The 24,361-nt window shown below is 34.7% G+C and overlaps 1 protein-coding gene across 5 annotated transcripts in view; it reads left to right on the forward strand.

Moving 5' to 3' along the window:
• Positions 1–24,361, forward strand: part of SHPRH (SNF2 histone linker PHD RING helicase) — an 81,449-nt gene that overhangs the window by 50,517 nt on the left and 6,571 nt on the right. For all 5 annotated transcript variants that reach the window (XR_010933641.1, XR_010933642.1, XM_067701843.1 and 2 more), the window contains exons 21-27: positions 740–965; positions 2,954–3,097; positions 4,228–4,329; positions 7,128–7,199; positions 8,699–8,887; positions 23,266–23,358; positions 24,043–24,129. Coding sequence is in view for 3 of the 5 variants with exons in the window: in XM_067701843.1 (XP_067557944.1) it covers positions 740–965; positions 2,954–3,097; positions 4,228–4,329; positions 7,128–7,199; positions 8,699–8,887; positions 23,266–23,358; positions 24,043–24,129 (913 nt within the window). In the remaining 2 variants the exon portion in view is untranslated. The remainder of the gene's footprint in view (positions 1–739; positions 966–2,953; positions 3,098–4,227; positions 4,330–7,127; positions 7,200–8,698; positions 8,888–23,265; positions 23,359–24,042; positions 24,130–24,361) is intronic.

Consider the following 24,361-nt stretch of genomic DNA (forward strand, 5'->3'; position numbering starts at 1 on the left):
TTTTTTGTCTTTTTTCCTTAGCCCTACCCAGGTATGTGGGAAGTTTCTTTTGGGAAGTCTGAGGTCTTCTGCCAGCATTCAGTAGGTGTTCTGTAGGAGTTGTTCCACATGTAGGTGTATTTCTGATGTATTTGTGGGGAGGAGGGTGATCTCCACGTCTTACTTCTCCGCATCTTGAAGGTCTCTTCTCTAGCATAGTGTTTGATACATGGTAAATGTTCTATAAAAATGTTAGCTCTTTTTAGTAATACACTTTCTCCAACACAGATTTGAAGTCTTCATCCTTGTGCTAGGGATTAAGCTACTTAGTACATTTAGTAAAATTATTCCTATTTTACAAACATGGAAATTGAGAAGAGAGTAAGTCTGATTGTACTTTTAGGTCATCTTGTGGGTTTTCTGTTTTATTTTTGCATGGTTGATAGTGGTGGTAATTTGTGTTTTGTATTATTTTAATTCTCAGAGCAAGATTTTAGCCTGGAATTTATAGCCATTTTTTATTAGGCCAGTTTGCTCTCAAGAAAGCACTTGTCAAATGTATGATACCTCAAGCATTTTCAGAGTTGGCTTGGTTTTTCCAAAAACTTGCAAGCATGATCTTGTAGATATGACGTTGAAAGATGTTGATGAAATTTTTGTTTTTGACCTTGCTATGATATTAGCTCTGGCAATATCATTTTTATAGTACTTGTTACCCACTGACAGTAATTACTGTGGTTTTGTTCTCGAATGTCTTCAGAGTCAAAGGCCAGACTGCAATATTTGAGGAGATGATAGAAGATGAAGAAGGACTGGTGGATGATCGAATACCTACCACCAACCGGGGTCTGTGGGCAATAAGTGAGACAGAGCGATCCATGAAAGCTCTGCTATCGTTTGCAAAATCACATCGATTTGATGTTGAATTCATTGATGAGGGAAGTACTTCAATGGATCTCTTTGAAGCTTGGAAGAAAGAATATAAGGTAACAGTAATTTAAAACTTCCTTCCCATATTAAGAATTCTCCTCCTTGGGCTTCCCTGGTGGCAGAGTGGTTGAGAGTATGCCTGCCGATGCAGGGTACATGAGTTTGTGCCCCGGTCCGGGAAGATCCCATGTGCCGCGGAGCGGCTGGGCCAGTGAGCCATGGCCACTGAGCCTGCGCGTCTGGAGCCTGTTCTCCACAACGGTAGAGGCCACAACATTGAGAGGCCCGCGTACCGAAAAAAAAAATACAAAAGAATTCTCCTCCTTTACATTAATTCTAGTTGCTACTTTCCTTTTTCTCTCTTCAGTTTTTAAAAATCTGCTTTAGAGAGTTGAGGTGTCGTAATTTATCTTTCCCTAAAATGTAATGATTGTAATGATGAATAATAAATATAATAATACTGAACAAATGAGAAGTTTCTGTTCATTAAATTACTAAAAATCATTACTAAAATGAAATTTATATGAAACCTTTTGTTTTTCCTTGAAAGTGTGTTATTCTAGTCTTAGCTTGGTCTTACACTGCTGTTCTCTGAAATCAGAGTGTGGCTTTGTTTCCTTTTTTGTTTTTTTCTTTTGCTCTGTGAATAACAATCAAACATCAACAACCTTAAAGATTGGAGAACATAGTAAACATTTCTCAACATATAAGACTAGAAACCATTGCAATTAATAATGCACAAAGGGACTCTTCATATTTATACTTAATAATTTCATCATATTATAACTCTATGCTTGAGATTCCAGAATTCATTAATTTTGAATTATTCTTTATATGTGGATTTTTTAATCCCTTGTCCTACTTTGCAAGTGAGATGGGTGAGGAAATAAAAGAAGTGGGTTTTTTATTTATAATGTTATATTCCATTTGATATCTTTTATTTTTTTAATCTAAAGTTCTTGCCTTTTAAAGCAGGATAAAAATTTCTCTCAAGAAAGAAGCTGTGCTGTCTATAATATCAATTCATACATTTGATAGATTGAAGAATAATACTTCCATAGCATCAAAATCATTGGTTCATAGTAGTTTTTTTCTTTTCACATTACTATTCTAAAAGCAAAAGCACATTAACACAGTTAATTACAGCAAGTCATGGAAGAAACAATACTATATACAGTGTTCATTCGCCCCTACGTTCTTCCTTTGAGCTCAGTTTAGCCACATGGTCTGTGTCAGAGGAGTGCTTATCATGCAGTTCACCCAGATCTTTGTTCATTTGTTCTCCGTAACATTGCAGACTAAACCCTTTAACAACAGTGTAAATGAATGAGCTACTGCTACACACATCAATCAGGATCTAACTCAAAGCATAATGTTAGTGAAGAAAGCAGATCAAAAAATTTTATACTGATTGATAGCATTTTTATAAATTTCAGAAACATATAAAACCAGATTATTAAGGATGTATGGATTAGTATAACTCCAGCAAAAAGTACAGAATAGTAAGTCCAATTCAGAATAGTGGTTACCCCATTGTTGGGGGTTGAAGGAAGAATGTGTGAGGCAAGAGAGTGATGCAGTTGAGAAGGAACACAGGCTTCCTAAGGAACTGGCATTATTCTCTTTCCTAATTCAGATGATGTGGACTCAGTTGTATACTTTAATATTCTCATTATCATATATACATATTATTTTGAGAATGTGCAATATTTTATAATAAAAAGTATTTCTTTAAAAAATAAAGCAGAGATTCCACCAGTCTAGTATTGATCTGTAAAGCTCTTTGGTCCTACCAAGAAATCTCGGGGTATGCTGTTCCTGAGATTCTGAAGAGGCAATACACTATAGTGTCCTGTGGAGATCATTCACACCCACTGCCTCATCCTAAAAATGGCCCAAGAATTGCTTGTACCTTAGACCCGTAATGAAAACACTGTGTATGATTTAAGACCTCAGTGAAGACTCTTGACCAAGGGACATCTTGGTGGTTTTAACCAGTTTTAATTATGTGCTTTACCACTGTCTGTCTTTTCTGTTCCTTCAGTTGCTTCATGAATATTGGATGGCTCTGAGGAATCGTGTGTCTGCTGTTGATGAGCTTGCAATGGCTACAGAACGACTAAGAGTACGTGATCCTAGGGAGCCAAAGCCCAGTCCACCAGTTCCTCATATCATTGAACCACATGAGGTAATTTGCAAATGAATCACAGAAAAGAACACAGCAAATAGATGTCACAAAAATCCAAGATCCATAGAAGGGATAGAGTCAGGGCAGTGATGTCTTCAATAAGTAAGTGTTTCATATCTGCTCTTCGTTTGAGCCATATGAAGTTGTTTGTTTTTGTAGTAGGTCAGAGATGAGCAATTTCATGTCTAAAACATGCTTAGCATTCACTGTTTGGGTGCATTTGCACGTTTGTTTGTTTCTCTCCACGTTGCATATTCATCTATTCTTGAGCACCTTTTGCGTGCCAAAACCTAAAGATATTCTTGGTCAGTTTTTAGACGTATGTCCTATTACTTCAGCTTTTTCAGAACTAAAAAAATCTTCCATGAGAACAACCAAGAACTGATTTTGCACTGTTTTCCTTTGCTAACAGTGAACAGATATTGACAACTTATCATCTGTTAAATTCCTCTTTGTATCTCAGAATTAAAAAAATAACTCCACCAACCTTTTTTCTTCATATTAAAAATATTATTTTCTTTAGAATTTGTTTTTATTCCTTTAATCTTTTAAATCTTTTTTTTCCTATAAAGCTTGAAGACTGTAACTTAGAAAAACTTAGAAATATTCATTATATACTATTTCACTTCATTTTTAAAATAGAATTCTCAATAAGTTTTAAGTGAAAACAAATTCCTCTTTTTTTTTTTCTGTTACCATATTCTACTGGCGGGGGGGTGGGGCACAGAAAGGAGGAGCAGAGAGATTCTTCCTTGGATTTCTTAAAATCACTTCATTTGTATGGCCAAAGTAGCATACCATTTTATTTTTCTTTATCGCATGAATGTATTACTGAAAAATCATACACAAATAGCCTTTGGTTGATTTTTAACCTACTTCAGGTATATAGGGAAGCTTTTTATTTAAAAGAATTCTGCCTTGAATTTTGTCTTCTATACAGTAAAATATATATATTTTTTGAAATATGTTAATATTATCTAGTATCCCTTTTGCAAATTTGAGTTTTCACATGTAAATATGTTTTCATAAAATAGGACACTTTTTAAGAAAGAATTAAAATAGAAGAATTGTGCATGTTTAATATAATGTTACCATCTTAGAATAAAGAAGTTGTTTTGTTCTGTTTTTAGGTAGAACAAAATCGTATAAAACTACTAAACGATAAAGCTGTTGCTACATCACAGCTTCAGAAAAAACTCGGGCAGCTTCTTTACCTAACTAACTTGGAGAAGGTATTGTTTTTAAAAGATGCTACTTTTTCCCATACTGTATTATCAATAAACCACTTTATTGACTCCTTTCATTTAATCTATTAGTCCCCTAATTAATGGTATAGGTGTTTTTTTAATCATTCTTTTATTTGTTTGTGTTAGTTATGTGAGTCAGAACACTAGCTATGTCTGCAATAGCTACACAGATCACAAAAGAAGATGATATCTATAGAAAATATGTTATACAGATAATGTAAAGGGTATGCAGTATATAGTATAGCACAATGTAAACAGACTGTAGTTGGAAGCCTTGAATAGTGAAAGTATTACAACATACCACTCAGCAAAGATAAACGCATGCATCCAATAACGCATACACGGATTCTTTTAATTTGTTTTTTGAAACTGTGTAGTGTGTTTGGAAAGCTGCTAAATAAGAGGACGTGGAAACGAATTATTTAATGTAATTCACAACATATTTTCTTAGTAGTAAGCAAAGTACTGTATTGGACTTTGATGAATATAATTCCATTTTCTGGCAAGAATAAATGGGAGTGGCAGAGTAACTTATCAGAACAACATATAATAGTAGATTTTTGGATAGGGCAAATGAAGGAAAGCAGTAGACTACAATTGGTCCTGAAAACTAGTACAAAATACATTTAAGTGAATCATTAAATCTCAGCAACGACAAAATGAAAAAGTTGGACATTCTTTATAGGTAAAATAGCATAGTAGTTAAGAAGGTAGACTTTTGGACCTAGATAGTGCAAATTTGAATCATGATGCCACTATTTTCTAGATATAGGACTCTATTCAAGTTATTTACTTCTCTTTGTCCCATTTGTAAAATGAGAAAAGTAACACTATCTTGTAGGGCTCTCTTGAGGATCAAATGAATTAATATATGTAAGTGCTAAAGTGTTTACTGGTTTATTAAGCACTTTCTAGGTATTCACTATTAATATTATTATATTATTACTATTATTATAATGATGACTACTATTTTGGCAGGGGAAAAAAGAGAAGAACTTTAAGTCAATCTCTCAAAATGCTAGCTATAGAAAAATAACATTCAGAAAAAAATTCTTGATATTTCTGGACGTGAGTTTTTAAAATACAAGATTTCTGTACTTTAAATGTGAGAGTCAAAATTAAGAGACAGTTGATGATTCTTTTAGTTATGGAACATAAGTTGATATTCTCTATATGTTGAATTATTTTTTTAAAAATTAAAATTCCAAGGATATAATCTATGTAGGAAAACCCATTTGGCAAAAAATATAAGAAAATAATATTTACTGTATAAATGAAGGAAAATAAGCAATCTGCAAACTACTAAGCATAGGACAAATCCAGCCCATCACCTGTTTTCGTGAATAAAGTTTTATTGGAATACAGCTATACTCATTCGTTAAGTATTGTCTACAGCTGCTTTTGTGCTATAATAGCAGAGTTGAGGAGTTGCAGCAGAGATCGTATGGCCGACAAAGCCTAAAATATTTACAATCATGCCCTTTATGGAAAACATGCTAATTCTTACATTAAATAAATTAGAAAAGAAGAGGTATTGTAAATTCTGGTCGATTGTTTACAAAATGCTATAGTAATACCTTCTCTTGCGTGCTTGCTCTTGGTTAATCCCCTCCTACACTGCCTGTAGGCTTAGGCAGATGACTTGTTTTTGGCCTTGTGTCACAGAGATTTGAAAAGTCCACGCACTTTGGAATTCTTCCAATTGTGTCATGTTTTGGAACTCTGCGACTATGTGAAGAAGCCCAGGTTACCTTTCTTGAGGAGCAAAAACCTCAGCTTAGCCCTCTCCCCAGACCAGCTAGCCTACCAACTGCTAGATATGAGTGTGGGCCGTCCTGGACCATCCAGCCCAAGCCAAATCAGTGCATCCCAAAGTAACCCAGGTGACCTGTAGCATCAGGAGAAATTCATGTTTTTTTAGCCACTAAGGTTTTAGGTGGTTTGCTATGTTACCTGAAACAAATCAATAATTAACAGAGGAAAAGAATAATTCAGTCCCACTTTTTTTAAATGCTGCGTACTTACGTTGTAGTTAATGGAATTGTTTTAACCATTAGAACTTCTGAATCCATGCACAATTTGGCTTTTTTTTTCTGCTTATAAGAGTCAAAGGATAATCAAGAACAATTTAGTAATCTGTGAGTCTATTTTACTTTCCTTTATGTTTTCCTCAGTTTTAAAACCTGTTCATTTGATGACTTTTTTGGAAATCTTTCAGTTTTTAAAGAGACTTTGAAAAGCTATTATACTTCAACATAATTTCCAGGCATAGTTAGGTCTCAAATCAGTAATATTTCTGGTTTCTAATTATTTGCTTTGCCTTGGTGAGATTAGAAAAAGGATACAGAGAAGAAATCAGTATTAATAAGGAGTTATGTGAATAAATGCTGCCTCTTCCCAATGTCTTTGATCCCATGCCAAGTGGACATGCAGAATATCTATTTCTTTATTAAAAAAATATATCTAACATGAAAGTAAAATTTGAGAATTTAGGTAAATTATATCATATTTTGCTTTTTATTTTGCCTTCTATCAGAATCACAAATACAGTAATATGATAACTTTAACAAACTGTGTTAAAAATTGAGTCCATTTTTTTCCTCACACCTTAAATAAATGTTATTTGTAAATCCCAGGAATGGTAGTATTAATATATGAATTATTAGGTCATCTCAATTATTAGATTATTTTAATTGCCAACATTTACTTTTATAAATGAGTTGTACTACATGTAACGGCTTTTAAGATATAACTAATATATGTTTTAATTCTTTTTTGGATAGTCTCAGGACAAAACATCAGGAGGTATTAATCCAGAACCTTGTCCAATCTGTGCTCGGCAACTGGGAAAACAGGTGAAATTATAATAAATATTACATGCATTTGTAAAATACTTTACAGTCTTCACAGGCTTTTACATACAACTCGCCCCACCCTCAAACTTTGCATGCAAGGCAAATAGTACCTCTGTCTGAAAGGTAGGGCCAAAGGTTAACTGACAGGCTTAGTGCCAAATATGTTTGAGCAATGTTTTCCCTTAAGTGATAGGTGAAAACATATTTCTAGAATAGCCCCATCTTTTTCATTAAAGGTGAATAATTTTAAGTATTATTTCCAGTCACTTGAGTCTGTCAGTTTACCATGGTTATTTGGTACTTGTACAGAAATATAATACGGCATACACAGATTTACTTAAGTTATGACAAAGGTATAGTAACGTAGTTCTTACTTAACATTATTACTGTCTAATAGTACCAGGATTTAAAGCGCAAATAACAGCAATCCTGAGGAAATTCATATGTGATTTTTAGAAGACTATTATATCAATTAAGTATATTTCTTTGTGAATATTAGTATACAAATGTCTATAAACTTAATGGAACTGTATTAGTTTTCCTCAAAGAGATTCTTATTTTTACTTTATGAAATGTGATTTATGATACTGTAAGTTCCTACTTTGTATGATAAATAAATATATGTAATATCGGTATATTCACTGCTTTTCAAATTTTGAAAGATAAGTCTATTACTATTAAATGAGTAAAAGTGTCCTTGGCACTTTTTTCTATGGAGCTGAGAGTAGAAGCCTAAATATATGAGTTCCATATTCTGACCAGCAATAATCAGAAAGAACATATCTTTTAGTTTCCACAATTCATGGAGAAGATAAGATTTTAAAGGATATTTTATTGATAATAAATCTTAAAAGGACAGATTGGTAATGGAGGAGAAGAATAGTAATTACAGATACTGGCAATTTCTGTTAAAAATCAGTGATAAAAACATTTTGATAAAAATTACTATAAAAATGGAAAGGATCATGGTGTAAGTAGTTTCTTCTTTGCTTTTAGTTTTGATGAGATTCATGCAGCTAGATTGTCTCAGAAATTTTATTATCTTTAACATTTCCATCTCACTTTCTATATAATAAATGCTTTAACATGTGAAAATGTAAATCTGCTTATTACTAAGTTGTGTAGAATATATTGAATATGACATTATGTCCAAATTAATGTTGTAGTCAGTCTATTCTGTGAGAGTGCTAAAGAGTAATTTGCATTTTTCCTAAATGCTGAAATGAGAACACGAGCATCTTACAAAATAATGATGACTGACTATTATCCTCCTGTTAGGGTGAACAGAACTAAAGACTATGAAAGCTTAGTCTAGTTGGACTAAAAAATAGTTAGTTTAAAAGTATAACTTAGTTTTTATGACTTAAAAAGGATATTTATATCATGAAATAGTTAGGAAATGAAATTATGACTCTCTTCTCCTTTTAATATGTTTATAGATTGGAAGGCATCTTTGATAGCATCTCACTGAGGCATATTCTTTGTGTTTTCTTTTTTAGTGGGCAGTACTGACCTGTGGGCACTGTTTCTGTAATGAATGCATTTCAATTATTATCGAACAGTACAGCGTGGGGTCTCACAGGAGCTCCATTAAGTGTGCCATCTGCCGCCAGACCACATCTCATAAAGAAATCTCGTATGTCTTCACCTCAGAGAAAGCCAGCCAGGAAGAGGACATCCCTGTGAAGGTAAAGTCAGTTAAGAACATGTAGACACATAGTCAGAGCAAGATAATAGGAATCAGTATCTGGCCGTGAGAGCATCAAAATCAGAACAAGCCTGGCCCAGTGACTATGGAGCAACCACTGTTGTCTGTCTGTAGATACACTGCCTGAAAGCCTCAGCTTTACCATCTACTCGTTCCTCGTGGGAGGAACACAAGAAAGCTTTTTCAGACATAGTTAGTTAGTAATAGTTATGCCCATCATGGCAAAAAAAGTAACATCTTAGAATTCCAGTCCCTTACTATTTTTGCAGTGTTTCTGTCCATTACAAATTGATAGAGCTCTGGTTAAGTTCAAGGTTTCTTTTTCTTCATTCTTCCATTCAGCCCCGGGTATCAGGAAAAAAAGATGTGCCCCACCAAATTGAAGGATAAAATAAATTGATTATTGAAGTTAGTGAAGACTGTCACAAGGAGGAGGTAGTGCACTTTTAGATGGCGTGGGTTGGTATTTCAGAGTATAGCCAAAGCTTTGCTTTATTTTCCTAATTTTTTTCCCATGCTTCCTTCAGAACTTTAAGAAATAAGACTATAATTTAAAATCCAAATAGGATCTGTAACTGGACTTTCTGCCTAAGGGGTATTTATTTAATGAGAAGCCTTTACTAGACTTTTTTGTTCTTTGTTTTACTTAAGCATGCTTTTTTTTTTTCTCTCTAACCAAACTTAGACAATGGACAACTCAATGTATGAGTATAGTAGGGAATATAGGCCAGAAGAAGTGGTTGGGAGAATGGGGCAGCTGGCTCATAAGCAAGAGGTAGTAGAATATTTTTCATTCATTTCTTCTCCTTCTGGGTCCCTGATGCTCTCTGCTCACTTATTTTTCAGGGTTGTATTTTGTGAGTAGAATTAACCACAAGTTGAAGCTGCCAGGAGTTAGGCAGTTGTTAGGATGCCCTCTCCCGAGAACACTGGAGTTCCATTAAAGAATATCTAATTGCTATTTATTCCCACTGTCATTTGAGTAAAACCTGAAAATATCAGTCACATTGCTCTCAAGTGTGTTGAGGTAAACAGAATCCCAAAGTTGGGATGAACTTTCATTCATTCATTCTTCCCGTACATGTTTAGTGGACACATACTGTATGCCAGGCAGTGTGCTGGGCCTCACAGATGCAACACACACTCATGAATAAAACAGGTATGATTGCTGCCCTCATGGATTTTACATTTTGGCAGTCGGGGGAAGGAGTTTGAGTTGAGGCAGAAAGCACAGACATTAAGCAAATAATTGACGTGATAAGCACTACAAAAGAAAATCAAACCTGGCTTCTCTGAGGGAATGGCAGTTAAGTAGATGTCTAAAGGATGAATGGATCAGCCAGCCTGAGAGAGGGTAAAAGTGATCTTGTTGGGAGGAGGCTACAAGAGAGAAAAAACAAACAACCAAAAATCCCAGTATGTGAATAGGTCTGAGACAAGAAGAAACTCAAATGGAACTGAGTAGCTGCAGTGTAGAAAACACAAAGGAGAATGGAATGAAATGAGTCGAATCCAAAGAGGGGCCAGATACTGAAGAGCCATCTGAGCATCTGAGAATTTTCTTTTCATGTAAAGAAAGCTATTAACATGTTATATGTTATAAGCAGAGGAGTATCATGATCAGACTTGGATTTTTAAAAGATTCCTCTTGCTACAGTATGGAAATTAGATTAGCAGGAATAGAAAAGACTAGAGTAGAAAAAAATTTGGAGAGACCAATTTAGGAGGCTACAACAGTAGTGATGGTGGCTTTGATTAGGTTGGTGGCAGTGGAGAAGCAAAGAAGTACATATATTCAGGAGATGTTTGGAGTAGAGTTGATGAATGAGATACAGTATCGGAGGGGTTGATGATGAAGAGGGAGATTTTGTAGGTGACCCCTGGTTTCTGATATGAAAAATCAAGTGGCTAAAAGTACAGTTAACTATATAAGGTACTTGGAAGAAGGGTACATTTAGATATACTATATTTGAAGTGCCGAAGACATCCACGTAGAACTTTCCAGCAAAGTGTTAATATGTGGAGCTGGAGAGAGAAAATTCAGAGACATTGGCATAAGTGATCTTTGAAGCCATGAAAGTGTATGAGCTGGCCTAAGGAAAGAAACATAAAATTTAGCTTCAGATCAGGTCCTGCAGCACTCCATAGCTTTTAAAAAAAATGGAATAAAGGGAGAGGAGCTGAAAAAGGAGACCAAGAAAGAGCAACTAGAGGCATAGGCAGTCCTGGAGAACATGCTGCCAACAGAGGCAATGGAAACTCGGCTTCAAGGAGGAGGCGGTTATCAGCTGTTTCCCTTGATGCTGAAGGTGGCTCAGCTACAAGATGGACTAATTTGGCTACTGAAGGTCATTGGAAAGGAGCCCTTTCAGTGGAAATGTATTAGCAAAAAGCAGATCGGGAGGGAATGAGAAGTGAACAGGAAATGAATAGGTCAAGAGAGAAAAATGCCCAACTACTTCATAAATTTAGCTGTGAAGTAGAAAAGTGAGTGTTGTAACCAGAAGGGGATATGAAGTGCAGAAAGGCTTTGTGTTTTTTTGTTTTATTCTGTTTAATATAAAAGATTCTTGAGCATGTTTAATCTTCAATAAAGAAGAGTAGATTGAAGATATAGGAGAGAAAAGGGATAATGCATAATACAAGATTCTTGAAAAGACAGGAAGAGTTTTGATATGTAGAGAGAAAGTAGAGATCTCATTGAAATTGAATAACTAACAAGTGTAGGTTGGGCTATTGCACAACCAAGCTATAAGGGTAGGGGTCCTTATCAGAGAATAGGAGATCTTTAATTATTATTATTATTGAAATATAGTTGATTTACGATGTTTTGTTGGTTTCAGGAGTACAGCACAGTTAATCAGTTATACATATACATATATCCACTTTTTTTTTTTTTTTTAGATTCTTTTCCCATATAGGTCATTACAGAGAATTGAGTAGAGTTCCCTGTGCTATAGATTAGGTCCTTATTAGTTATCTATTTTATATATAGTAGTGTGTATATGTCAGTCCCAATCTCCCAATTTATCCCTCCCCTCCCTTCCCACCCCCGGTAACCATAAGTTTGTTTGCTACATTCGTGATTCTGTTTCTGTTTTGTAAATAAGTTCATTTGTACCGTTTTTTAGATTCCACATATAAGCGATATCATATGATATTTGTATTAGTTCTTTCCAGAGGGACAGGTTTTCAGTACTCCAGATGTGACTGTAGAAGTGGGTGACTCAAGTGAGGTGGAGGAGAAAAGGTGGTAGAAGCTGAACCAATGAGATCTGAATGTTGAATAGGTGGTCCAAGTGCACGGTATATAATGTCCAGAGTTAGTATACTTTAACCTATTCACCACACAAAGAACTGCTTTCCTTTTCAGTCCCCCCTCCCCTTTTCCTCCTACTCTTATAGTTTCTTTCTCCTTTTCCTTCCCATAAAGAGTCTTTTTTTAGCCTTTTCTTCTTCCCTTTTATCTTTTCCTCTGGGCTCAGGCATCCCAAGGGCCACAGATAGCATTCACGGCCTAAGCAGGACTGCTGACCCTTAGGTGAAAGCATTCATCACAGTATGGGGAACGAGCATAAGAAAGAACTGCTGTGTCAGGCTTCATGCAGTAAGGTTTAGGAAGTGATTGCTCTGGCTACCAGTAAACAGCACAGCCTCTGTGAAACTGAGTCATTGAGCCCATCAAACCCAAACACCTGTTCCTCTTATGGCAGCTTTCCTAGACACCCAGGAGAGAGATCAGGACAGTTACATTTGCTGTCCTGTTGGAACAGCGATATCTGTCAAATACTGTTTATTATGTTCTGACTTCTTCCTGTCTTTCATGGGTATTGATAAACACATGAATTAATTGAAGGATCTTGTAAAAAAATTAAAAGAACACAGAATTCACTAAAGTTAATTTCTCTTTTTGATGCATAAATATTTACATTTCCTTTTCATTAAATACATGACTGAATATTGTACTTACTATGCAAGCAAGTTTTATCACTTTTCCACATTCTCACATTGCTTCTTGCTACATTAACTTTTGTTTTCTGTCACCATTTCTGTCTGCCACTTCTGCCTTCTGCTGCCTGTCACATTTCTGCCACCTTCTCCTTAAAGCATGTGCTTATCGTTTTCTCAGACTCTCACTGTACTCTGACCATCTGAAACTACCCCACTAAATGGTCACATCATCTGTCTTGGAGTTGAGGGATATAAAGATGACTCTATATGAATAATGAAAGCATTATTTTGAAATTTTATAAATATTAGTTCATACTATTCCTAAACTTAGGGGTTCTTTTTTATTGTTGGTTATCCAATCCCTGATTTTTATTAAACACTCCTGAGAATTAATTTTTCATTTCATTAAAGTTTTTATCTGAAATGTTTATTTTACTCTAAGCATTCATGTCAAGGCTCTCGGACATAGCAAACAGTGTAATATCATACATGGTGCTTAATCATATAGCTGATCTCAGACAAAAGATATTTGGAGAACATAAAAATAGAATTAAATAATATAAGACATTTTTTTCTACTGGTATTTCACAATGTAAGGAATCCTATTGACTGACCATATAAATAAAATGAGTAAAATGTTCATTAGTGAATTAGTGGATGCATTTAAGTTAAAGACTCTAGCTACCCTAACAGCAGTGTGACAGTATTCCTGAATGACCCTTGGAACCTACTGGGCATTTCACAAAGTAAACAAAATTCCCCCTGCAAGTTCTGACAGCTGCCAGGCATTTTAGAGGGTGAAGTAGGCCTCCTGGCAGAACATATGCCCCACGTGGCCTGTTCCCCGTGTCCTCAGTTTGGCTAGGTTTCATACAAAGCATTTTTGTCAGTGGAAACCGTGACCCCATAATGGACACGATTCTTATGTCATAAGTTTCTGTCCAGGAGAAAATACATGGATATAGCCATAGCAAAGCCTTCCCACCTGTCCCACACACACCACAGTGCTTCATCTTCTCACACTTTTGAGTGTCTAATAATCAAGTGGTCTGCTTTTTAAAATAAAGAATTTTTTCAGGCTCCATTCCCATAAATTTTAACTCGTTAGATCTCGGATCTGGTCCAGGAAACTACATTTTTAACAAGCAAATCTATTGCTAGTAGAGATGTTTTATACAGTCTTTTTGTAGAGGGAAAAAAATACTGTATTTCTACATTAGAACTCTCAGAGAAACCTAGTAACACCATGGGTCATATTCTACTATGTGTAGAATCCTGTTGTTTCCTTTCTGTTTTTCTCTTTTCTTTTTCTTTTTTTTTTTTCTTTTTGACCTTTTGTTGAGTTGATTCAAAGGTGACTTGTGAAGTCTGTCTTGTACTTTCTAAATACAATTAAAATATCTGGGTGGAATAAAACTATAAAATTATGACTGAGTTTAAAATTGACATAAAATAATTTGGTAAATATGCTTATCTAAATATTTTCATATGAGATATGTGATATTATCTTATAATACTAACTGGTAAATTAATATTATATATAATATAATATTAATGTATAGTGTAATATTAATACATGAATATTAACTGGTAAATTTATAACACAGTTAAGTGTTTTTGTTAGAAAATGTCATGAGTAAATATAATTGCAAAAAACCATTTCTATTCACCAGCCAAGTTAGCTCTTGAACTGTTAGTGAGTCTCATGTTGAAGTTAGCAATAGCTTGCAATAAATTGAACATACAGTAAAGACTTCTAAGATATAAACTATAAGTTATTTTTATGAACACTTTTACTGTGTGGAGTATAAACTCCATTAAAATGTGGAAAAGACATTATTCATGAGGTGAGGACTTTTGTTTCATTCGCTACTGTATCCCTAGTATCTAGAACAATGCCTGGCATGTAAGAGGTACTCAGTGGATGGATGGACGGATGGCTGGCTGGATGGATGGATGGACAAGTAAACCACTGATTAGTATTTACATATAATCCCCAAAAACCTTTGGCTCCAAATAAAATTTTTAACTTTTTTGCAGTTGCTAACTTTATCCCTTTGAAATAATCATTAAAGTATTTTAAAGAACAGGATAATTTTTTTGTGGCTAAGTGCACTTGTAAAATTTCCCACATAGGCTGCCTGGATGGAGTTTCCATTGAACTTTATTCAAGTAACATGTGAAGAACCTAACCCAGGCATATGCTTGAAAAGTATTCCTACTTTTTGAGATCAATCATACAAGCTGTGTAACTGCACTAAATTGTATCTGTCACTATCAACATGGATTTTTAGCGTGGTGAACAGGTGCAGACAGAAATAAAACAATGCTAACTGATCTTACTCAGCAGGAACTACTATGGACAGCACAGGCAAATTGAAAGAGTTAGCTCTGCGTCAAAAGGAAAAGTCCAGAATAAAAGTAATGAAAGTCAGAAAGTACTAAGACAGGAAATGACTTCTTCTATACTAAACAATAGGAAACAGATTAAGTTACAAATCAGCAAGGAAACCTAAAGAAAAATCTATGATCTATCATACAACTGATTAGAGATCATAGTTCTTTTGTGGGGGGGGAGGCGGAGCTAAATTGTGTAAATTTGTCTTTTTTAAAGTGATGTTCTTCAGTTAAATGAATCTTCAAAAAAATCTCTAATCTCAGGATCTTTGATTCTTGTAGTAGGTTTAAAAGATTGCAAAAAGCCAATACAAGTAATAACTGGAAGATTTAAATGTTATCCCTGCTCTGTTTCAGATGTGATTGTCCCATTTCTGACAAGGCTGGAACTTCTTATCCGGGGCAGCTAGCACAGGTTAGGCATCCATTTGACCCTAGAGCAGTGAGAGGTACTGCAGGTACAATAGCATGCAGCACTAGGGTAATGGCATAATTCAGAACACCAGTTCACTTGTGATAAACACAGTCCCAATTGTATCACTAATGTAGTAAGCTTAAAAGGTCCCAGAATTACAAGCCTCCCACCCATTCCCCTAAAACCCTTATTCATCTGTAAGAAATCAGGGTAAACAAAAAGTGTAATATTATTTTTCAGTAGAAGTAATTTGCACAAAAGCATAAACATAAATTCAGAATAAAACAAACGGCATACAGTGAAAAGTAATGTTCTCCATTCTTCCTTCTTTGCCTATTTCTATTGCCAGTTTCTATTTTTAGTTATGACTTTCAGTAATATACATAAATTTTGTTTCTTGAAGTACTAGCTGTAGACAGTATCTGCTAATAGTCCTCACGTCAAAATAGGAGGAAATTTGTGCATCTCTTCTTCCTTCATTCTTTCTTTTCCCTTCCACATTCTAATTTTTGTTATAGTATCATTTTTATATTATAATGTTTATACTGTTATGTTTTGTTATCTAATTGTAGATGTGACTTCCATATCTAAAAACAAATCAGTAAATGGTGTGTACAATATTGTAATATAAATACTTTTCATTAGAGAACCAAGCAGAGTGATTGAAGTCATGCAGAAAGGAATGTAATCCTAATCCTCTCATTTAAACTTCGCTTTTCAAGGAAGAATCTTCTGAGTACCCCAGTGTAGTAGAAGTTCTCATTTTTTTAGCTAGCTTCCTTCATTTCTGTGTCAGCCTTATCTGGCACCATTATTCATGTAATTCTCATTCTACAATTCTTTTTTCGCTGTGATCTACTGCATCAAGAAATTTTAACATGATAAGCATGTGAACAGAAAATCAGAGTTTTTACACTTCTGAAAATGACTTCATTCTGCCTTCACTTTAGAGTCATAAGTGACTGGCAACCCCCATACTGTAAGACATTATTTGACATGTTTTATGTATATTAGTGTGTATGTATGGATTATGTATGGAATATACATAATATATAAACATACATACTAATATATCATATATTAATATATTATAAAGATACATTAAAGATAATATATAAATATATATTATCTATAAAATCCCTAAAGATTTAGTCTGCCTATTGACATAAAGTAGCCTATAAACATGAATATTCTCTCTGATGTTTGATGAAAAATACGACTCAGTACATTCATCGTCTCCATTGTGTTGACTTTTTTCTGATGTTCTTCAGAACACAGTGGCCACTTTAGCCCTTAATTCTGCCATTGGAGCTGAGCATGACCATGAGAATCCATATATATTACAAAGGAAAAGGAGTGGGAGAGCAATGTGGACAGATTAGACAAACAGAGAAAATAAAAGGGGCCAAAGGAAGAAGGACTAGACTGGTGAAGAAGCAATATAATGGGTAACAAACCGTTGGTTCACAGTCATGGATTGCCAAGCCCTGCTTCAGAGTTCCCAGTTTTCAACAATAACTTTCCAGTCATAGAGAGCACTATTTTTCTTTTATTTATATACATCAAGTAGAAGTAGTGCTTTGCTGCTACAGTTGGGAGGTGTCCTAACTGTTCTCCTTCCTTTCCTTCCTTCCCTAAATAAGGAGTCTCAACAGATAGAAAATAGATGTGAAGGGAATAGGGTGAAGCCAGCTACAGTATGTCTTCTATGCTATACTCATGGATTTTTCCTATTGTTCCCTCCTCTTTCCCCAATAACAAGACTTCAGAGAAAAAAGCAGTACCTCACTCTAAGATGCATTGGTAAAATATTTAGACCTATTTTGGAGGAGAGGGGTTGATCAGAGTCTAAATCGAATACTACTTGATTGCTTCCTTAGAATTCTGCATCTCCTGAGTATACAATAGAAACAAAACTGAATTTTCCATCCTTTTAACACATTTAACAGCTTTTAACTCAAAGTTTAGGTTCTCAGATTTTAACAAGAGCCTGGAAATGTGTAGCTGCTTATTCCAATCAAGTTTAACTCTATGATAAAAATAAGTTAGTTGCACCTATTTAGCGCAGATAAGAGGCTACGAGACATTTCTGATTTCTAGTTATGCTATTAGACAACCTCTAGGCCAGATTTCATGAGAAATTCTTTGTTGGCCTTTATTGCTAATGGATCTCTACTGATTTTTCATTGCCTTGACTGCCTGAATGGTCTGGAGCTTTTAACTTTGTCCTTAATTTTCCAGAAAGGGAAAGACTTATATGTGTAGCTTTGAGGTCTAGTTTGGTTTTATTCATTAATTACAAGCAAGGGAGCAAAGATCTTCATAAAGAACATTTTGTAAGATTCTTTTGTTGTAAAGAAGGAAAATTCCATCCTTTTCCTTCAGTGTTAAGTGTTATAATGCTCTTGGCTACTTACCTCATGAGAGGAAGATCAGGAGAGGCACTAACTTGATCTGAGTGGTAGCACTTTATATGTCTCCTTTCATAGTTCCCTAGTTGGCCTTAGAGAGAACTAGTGCCTCAGAGAGAACAGCCACAAAGATACAGTCAGGGGCGGGCAGAGGACAGATGATGGGTCTTCATTCCAAAGCTGGGCCTTGGTCTTTGATGTTTCAGAAACATGAAGAAAAACCAAGCATTAATCATAGAGTAGGGTTGGTAGATATACATGTGGAAAAACTGAAGAGACTACCAAGAAAGGATAGAAATGAGGAAAGGGACAGGAACTTCAGAAGAGGGCAGAGCTGCTTATAATTAAATCCAACTCTGTCAGCCTAATATATTATGAAATGATCTAGCAGTTTGGGGGGATTTCTCTTCCACGCACCCCCCCTCCCTAATTCCACCCTAACTTTGCATCTGTGTGTTTGCTGATAGAGCTAAAACATAAACTGGGTTGGATTAAGGCTGCCAGTGTACCTGTCTTGAGAATATTCATACTCTGTTAACACCTTGCACAGGGATGGATTGATATCTCTGTTTTCCTCATCCATATCTCTTTTGCTTTTTCTGTGATCCTCTCCTATATAGATATAACCCATCTCCTTCCTGTTTTAATCTTTTTAACAAAGTGAATATTTCTTTTCTGTAGCAGTGACCACATTGAGTAGTCGTCTCAGAAACTGACAGATCTGAGCCAAAGTTCATTTATGTATTTGAGATAGAAAGAAACATTAAAAGGAACAGTAGAATGTGCATAATGCTTGTTAAGATGGTATAATAAAGCATTCACTTAAGTCGCTTCCAGGCCAGCCCAGCAGTATAAAACCATCCTTTGCTTTTCTCCATATTCTGTAACATGCATTAGACTGTGTGTATTTGAGAATAAGGGAGTATCTTTTCATCATTGTATATTCAGTGCCTAGTGTAGTTCTTGTCATTTATGTGCACAGAAAGTTTTTGTTGAATGATTTGAATCGTGAACTCACCTGAAATGCTAGAGGGTTTGATCCCTTTGATCCCTTTTATTACTCTGCTCTTAGACCAACCGTGGTCTTTTCAGTATTATTTGGGGACTTTTGCTTTTCACTTGGAAGTGTAAAAACACAAGCAGAAGAGAGAAAAAAAGTTAAGAATAAAGGCCTAATGTGGTAGATATCTCTGATTCTAAAGATTGGAAATAAAAGTCCACAGGGTTTGCTGACTTTATTAACCTCTCCTATCACTGCTGGTAGGTAGGGAAAAAATGAGTGTTGATAGACCAGAATGAGATAGCACCACCCTCCAACTGGTAGCTTCTTTTTAGACCAGTTCCAGTGACTTCATTACACAGTACTAATCCAAAAACCACCTCAGGTCTGCTTTGTGTTAGATTAAATCTGCTCGTCTTTCAAGCCTGCTCTTGTCTGAGTCTCTCTAGCTTTTGTAATTTTATAATCTCAATTATAAAAGAGATTAATTGCAAGATTTGATTTGCCTGTTGTTAATCATTCTGAATGACCAAAAAAATATGTTGAGAGTTTTTAATTGTATTCTAACCCGCTTTTATTTTTATTTTGTTTATTCATTGTTTTACTCAGGTATGTTTGGGATTGAGACGCCTAAACATACATATTAAAAATTTTTACATTAAGTAAACTGGTTGAGTATATACTATTTACAAAGGACCGTGCTAGGCTCTAGGTGATATAAAAGTAAATGCCATTTGGTCCTTGTTTTCAAACAAATATCAACTGATAAATGACAGGAATATACTGTACTCTGAGATATGATATAATATCATATGAAATCATACTAGATGGAATCATGGCAGGGCAATTAATTGAGGAAAAAGCTATTCTTCTCTAAATAAAATCTCTCATCTTTCCCTTATGAAAGACAAATTTAAATGTCAAACAAACACAGAAAAGTCTAATAAAGTAGTAAAGTCAAAGAATACTTAGTTTTGGGCTTCCCTGGTGGCGCGGTGGTTGAGAATCTGCCTGCCAATGCAGGGGACACGGGTTCGAGCCCTGGTCCGGGAAGATCCCACATGATGCAGAGCAACGAAGAGTAGCCCCCGGCTCGCTGCAACTATAGAAAGCCAGCGCACAGCAATGAAGACCCAAAGCAGCCAAAAATAAATGAATAAATAAATAAATAAATTTAAAAAAAAAGAATACTTAGTTTTTAAATCCACATATCATTCATCAAGCATTTGTGAGTTACCAAAGCTAATATAATATAGCACTTTTGCTTACATTACTGCATTTAATACAATTAAATGTGAACTACATATAGGAAGTTAGGAAAATATTTACAACATAAATTTAACATGTACAGTATATGAGAGGTCCTACAAACCAGTTTTTCTTTAACTTTTGACCAACAGTTCCACATTATATGCCTTTCCAACAAAAATATGTACACAGGTACCCAAGGGTATAAGTATAAGCATAGTCACTGAAGTATTGTTTGTAAGAACAAAAAAGAATGAAATCAACCTAAATATATATTAATAAACAAATATTTAATAAATTGTTGTATCCTAAATATTGTGCAGCCATTGAGGTGAGGTATATATAAAGGTCCTACATGGTTAAGATTGCCAAGATACAATGTTAAATATAAAGGCCATGTTATAAAACACATTTAAAAATATTTCTGGGGTGTGTGTGCATTTTTATAGAGGCTTCTAAAATGCACAAGAAGGTCTAACAGAATAAATGCTAAATTCTTAGTGGTGTTTAGAGAGAGTAAGGCATAAAATAATAGACTTAAATTTTTTAATCCTAAACTTCTATTAACTTAGTTGTCCAATGAACATACATTGCTTTTTTGTCGTTTTTAATAAGTTATCCAAGGACTTTCCTGGCAGTCCAGTGGTTAAGACTCCATGCTTCCACTGCAGGGGGCACGGGTTGGATGAGTTGGATCCCTGGTCAGGGAACTAAGATCCCACATGCCGTGTGGGCGGCCAAAAAAGAAGTTATCCAAAAAGTGTTTGTGCTGTATGTAGCAAATAGGACAGAAACCAGATCCTTATTTAACTTCTATTCAGTTTTTCTCCTACATTGTACTGCCTTCCTTTTTAGAAAGATCAGTAATGCGTTTTAGATTGGTAATCCTTCACTGTCTAGGGCATTAACTTTTCATTTAGCAACATGTTATGAATTTTTATTAAAATAGACTCACAAAGGCAGTGTATTTTCAACACAGCATCTTGTAACTTGAAGCAACATTTGTAATGATAATTTATGATAATTTAAATGTCTTCAAGTAGTCTAAAATGTGAAATCTTTGGGAGAAACTGCTTTAACACATTGGTCTAACATAAGGATTATGCATTTTGGCTTTGTTTTCAAAAATTGTGTAAGGCATGCTTGCTCAAACCAAGGAACACAGATATATATGAGCCACCCTCTTCTTTCTTCAGTTTTCTCATTCTCAATAGCCACTTTCTGTCCATCTGGAAGAAAAGGGTATTAAGGCCGTCTCACTCCCCATGTAGCTTTCTGCCAAGCAGAGCTTTGGATTTCCAGACTTCCTTATTGTTCTTCTTTCATAGTAGGAAGTAACTGGACTGGGACCAAATGGTTCAGAATTGTAGCATTTGGAAGGGATCACTGAGAGCTACCACTGAATTGGCCAAATTTTGATAAAAGAGAATATTCTAGTCTTTTCCTTCATAGAGTTAGTACTCCGGTTTGGAATGTTGCTTATAAAAGACTATTCTGTTTTCTTTTGAAATTTTTGTAAGAAGCAGCTTAATTGATAGAAGCATTCATAGTTATCCTGGTATTTCACTTGAAGATATCTTTGAAAATGAGACCTTGCAAGGAACATGGAAGTTCCTGTCTAAACTACTAAATGATCACATTATGCTAATTTCCTGTTTTCTCTTATTTGAGATAATTTTGCTCTTATTTAAGATAATTTTTAGATTGAAGTAGGTCCCTTATACTTTTTAACCTTGCAAGTATAATTGAAAGTCTGCATATCCAGAGAAATAAATGTAGATCCAGGATTTTAATACGAGAATTTTTTAATTTCTCCTATAATTCTTTGTTGGTAACTTTAAAATTAGTAAAGCCTTCTTCCTTGTTTTGTTTATATTTCTACCTTTGAGTGTCTCTTTGTGTAAAAGTAGTAAGGGGGTGTGATTTGAGGAGAAGAGTAGTATGGGAATATTTTTACTTCTTTTTGGTTAGATCTGCCCCCCTTGTAGGATAATCTCTGTCATTGTTGTGCTCATATTTAATGTCTCTGAAAGATAGTATGTTATTGGGTATCTACTGTTTGCCAACTATTGGGCCAAGCGCTTTGTATTCGTTTTCTCATTTAACCATCACAGCAACCTTTGGAAATAGATGTAATTATCATCCCTGCTTGACAGATAAGAAAACTAAGGCTTAGGAGAGTTGGAATCTATGTAGCTAAGGAGTTGCAGTACTGGCAGTTGAATTTCGATTTATCTCACTCAAAATCTCATGCCCTTGATCTCCCTGTTGTACTATCTCCCAGAGCATTCCAGGAGGAAGACTTTCTCAATGAAGGCTGCAAAAGCACTTGCCTTATTTCTTCATTTTCTTATTTCTTCACTTTTTCTCATTTTCATACTCTTATCCTGGAAATGGTCACGGAAAAATACAAAAAGCACTTTTTCAGTGTTTATCTAGCTTTGTATAAATCTGCTTCCGTCCAAGTGGACGTCATTTGTATCTCTGTCATTGTCGTGCCCTTGTAAGAAAGGATTCTTTGTAGGTTAGATTCTTTACTATTTGCTTACTTTGGAGTTTTGATTCATTATATTCTGAACATTTTCAATGCCATAATATCTGAAATGAAGAGTGTTTTAATATAAATTCTGCTTATCTAAAGTAACAAAATTTTGTAACTACAAAACCCAGCCACTTAACTAAAAAATCTTATCTTAGGGTCATATCACTGTATGACTTTCTGGTGTGCGTTTTTATATTTGATTCTCTCAGGGTATAAATCCGTATCTTGTACAGTTTGAGGCTAAAGGAAATTTCCAGCAGATACAAAATGAAAAAGGATGAACACATGCGTTCCTATCATATAGTTTTGATAATAAGTGTTTTATGTTAGTTTTCCTTCCACTGTTAACTGGATTTTATTTGGTAATAATGTGTTTTCTTCTTTGTGTTCAAAGGGCAGCCATTCTACAAAAGTGGAAGCTGTGGTCAGAACTCTGATGAGAATCCAGCTGAGAGATCCAGGGGCTAAAGCACTTGTTTTCTCAACGGTACAATCAACATTTTCATCCTCATTGTTAACTCGGAGTGGCTTTCTGTTTCAAATCAGTTTTTATCTGAGAAATAATTGTTAATGTTTGCCAAAATGTAATTGAGATTTAGAATTACTGATAGATTTCTCCATGTTAGATTTTTTTTCTGTGTCCATTGGATAGAATTATTTTTAGAGAAATTTGATGATGCTTCACAAGGCAATTCCTATAGCTACATTTCATGTTTTTATATTAATCTTACTTAGGGATTTTCTTATATTATTTTTAAATTGGAATCTCTAACCTTGAAAGTCATTTCATGGATGAACTTGGTTAAGGCAAAGAAAATTAAAATAACCTATTGAATAAAAGGTATTGAGTAAAGCTTCTAGTTTTCATTTTTGGGAGATAACTAACCACATCCATTAAGCACTCTGTAATTTGTTTTCTGTTGTTTATGTTTATCATAATTCATTTACTGAAGACGCTCATTTTTTTTACCCTATCTTTAACCAGCATTTGATACAAAAAAATCTTTCAGGATAGAACAAAATATATTAATGGTATTATACTTGAAGATTTTGGTTTTGTTTACTTAATTCTGAGGTATAAAGGATATTTTGGTTTAGTCACTTTTCAAATTTTTGTTATATGAAAGCTGTTTGTAAATATTTATTTTCCTATTATTTTATGTGTTCTTAGTGGCAAGATGTATTAGACATTATTTCAAAAGCTCTCACTGATAACAACATGGAATTTGCACAGATCAGTCGTGTTAAGACATTTCAGGTATGTCAAAAGACTTTACTTATGTTTTTTTGGAGTGGATTCAGTTGCAAATTGAAACTGCTCTTAACTAGCTTACTTGCATTTATTGTCTTGTGTCGTATAAACCACAAAAACATGGTTTGAGTTCTTGATTAACTATAAAATTAACATTTAAAGGCAAAGTAAAGAAATTGCATTTATTTTCCATCTATTCAGTTATACCCATAGCAAACCATATTTAAAGATCTTCTGA

This window comes from Pseudorca crassidens, chromosome 13 (genome assembly GCF_039906515.1).
Source record: "Pseudorca crassidens isolate mPseCra1 chromosome 13, mPseCra1.hap1, whole genome shotgun sequence".
NCBI classification, from domain to species: domain Eukaryota; kingdom Metazoa; phylum Chordata; class Mammalia; order Artiodactyla; family Delphinidae; genus Pseudorca; species Pseudorca crassidens.